This window comes from Sinocyclocheilus rhinocerous, unplaced genomic scaffold, assembly GCF_001515625.1.
Source record: "Sinocyclocheilus rhinocerous isolate Xijiao unplaced genomic scaffold, SAMN03320098_v1.1 scaffold223, whole genome shotgun sequence".
NCBI classification, from domain to species: Eukaryota; Metazoa; Chordata; class Actinopteri; order Cypriniformes; family Cyprinidae; genus Sinocyclocheilus; species Sinocyclocheilus rhinocerous.
This window is the reverse complement of record NW_015627230.1, coordinates 43,157-44,291: the sequence shown is the minus strand read 5'-3', so window position 1 is coordinate 44,291 and position 1,135 is coordinate 43,157. Positions and strand designations below refer to the sequence as shown.

At 40.8% G+C, this 1,135-nt stretch overlaps 1 protein-coding gene across 1 annotated transcript in view; it reads right to left on the bottom strand.

The window, feature by feature from the left end:
- LOC107723014 (retinoblastoma-binding protein 5-like) overlaps positions 1 to 1,135 on the bottom strand; it is a gene marked incomplete at its 5' end in the record, with an annotated part of 16,766 nt that overhangs the window by 10,276 nt on the left and 5,355 nt on the right. Inside the window, 2 exons of the mRNA XM_016531517.1 lie at positions 560 to 631; positions 674 to 680. Of these exons, the coding sequence (XP_016387003.1) occupies positions 560 to 631; positions 674 to 680 (79 nt within the window). The remainder of the gene's footprint in view (positions 1 to 559; positions 632 to 673; positions 681 to 1,135) is intronic.

The window sequence follows — 1,135 nt, the reverse complement described above, 5'->3', positions numbered from 1 at the left end:
CTCACACACACTCACTCGCACACACACTCACTCGCACACACACTCACTCGCACACACACTCGCACACGCACTCACTCGCACTCACTCTCACACTCACTCACTCGCACACACACTCACTCGCACTCACTCTCACACTCACTCACACACTCACTCACTCGCACACTCACTCACTCGCACACTCACTCACTCGCACACTCACTCGCACACTCACTCAAGCACACTCGCTCACGCACACTCACTCAAGCACACTCACTCACGCACACCCGCTCACACTCGCTCACCCACTCACTCATGCACTCGCTCACTCACGCACACACGCGCACTCACGCACACTCGCTCACTCACTCACACGCGCACTCACGCACTCGCTCACTCACGCACACTCGCTCACTCACACTCGCCTCACACACTCACTCACTCACTCACTCACTCACACACACTCACTCACTCGCACACACACTCACTCACTCACTCACTCGCACTCACTCTCACACGCACTCACTCACTTTTACACTCACTCACTCACTCACTCGAGTGAGGAGCTGCTCTATTCACTCACCACTTGGTTCTGAGCCCAGATGGACACGACACCGCTGGAGATGGAGGCGATGATCGGACGCACCGGATGCCACTATAAACACATATATCAGACCATATCAGCCAGACGAAAAACATGTGCCCTAAAATAAATGTTAACTGAAATAAAATAAAAACTCTGTTCATAAACATTTCATTCTTAGGTTTAAGGTCAAATACTAAAATTATGGAAACTAACTTCTGTCATGGAATAAAAGTATAAACCAAAGGTAACTGATTGAAATACTAATTTGTAATAATATGCAATAATAAATAGCTAACATGGTTTATTATTATTGTTTATATTATGTTACATATTTTAATCAGATACAATTATAATAATATTATAATAAAAAACAGTGCTGTCAAATAATTAATCGCGATTAATCACATCCAAAATAAAAGTTTTTGTTTACATAATATATGTGTGTGTACTGTGTATATTTATTATGTATATATAAATACACACACATACAGTATATATTTCAAAAATACTTACATGTATATATTTATATTCATATAATTTATATTATATATAAATATATTTAATATATAAACA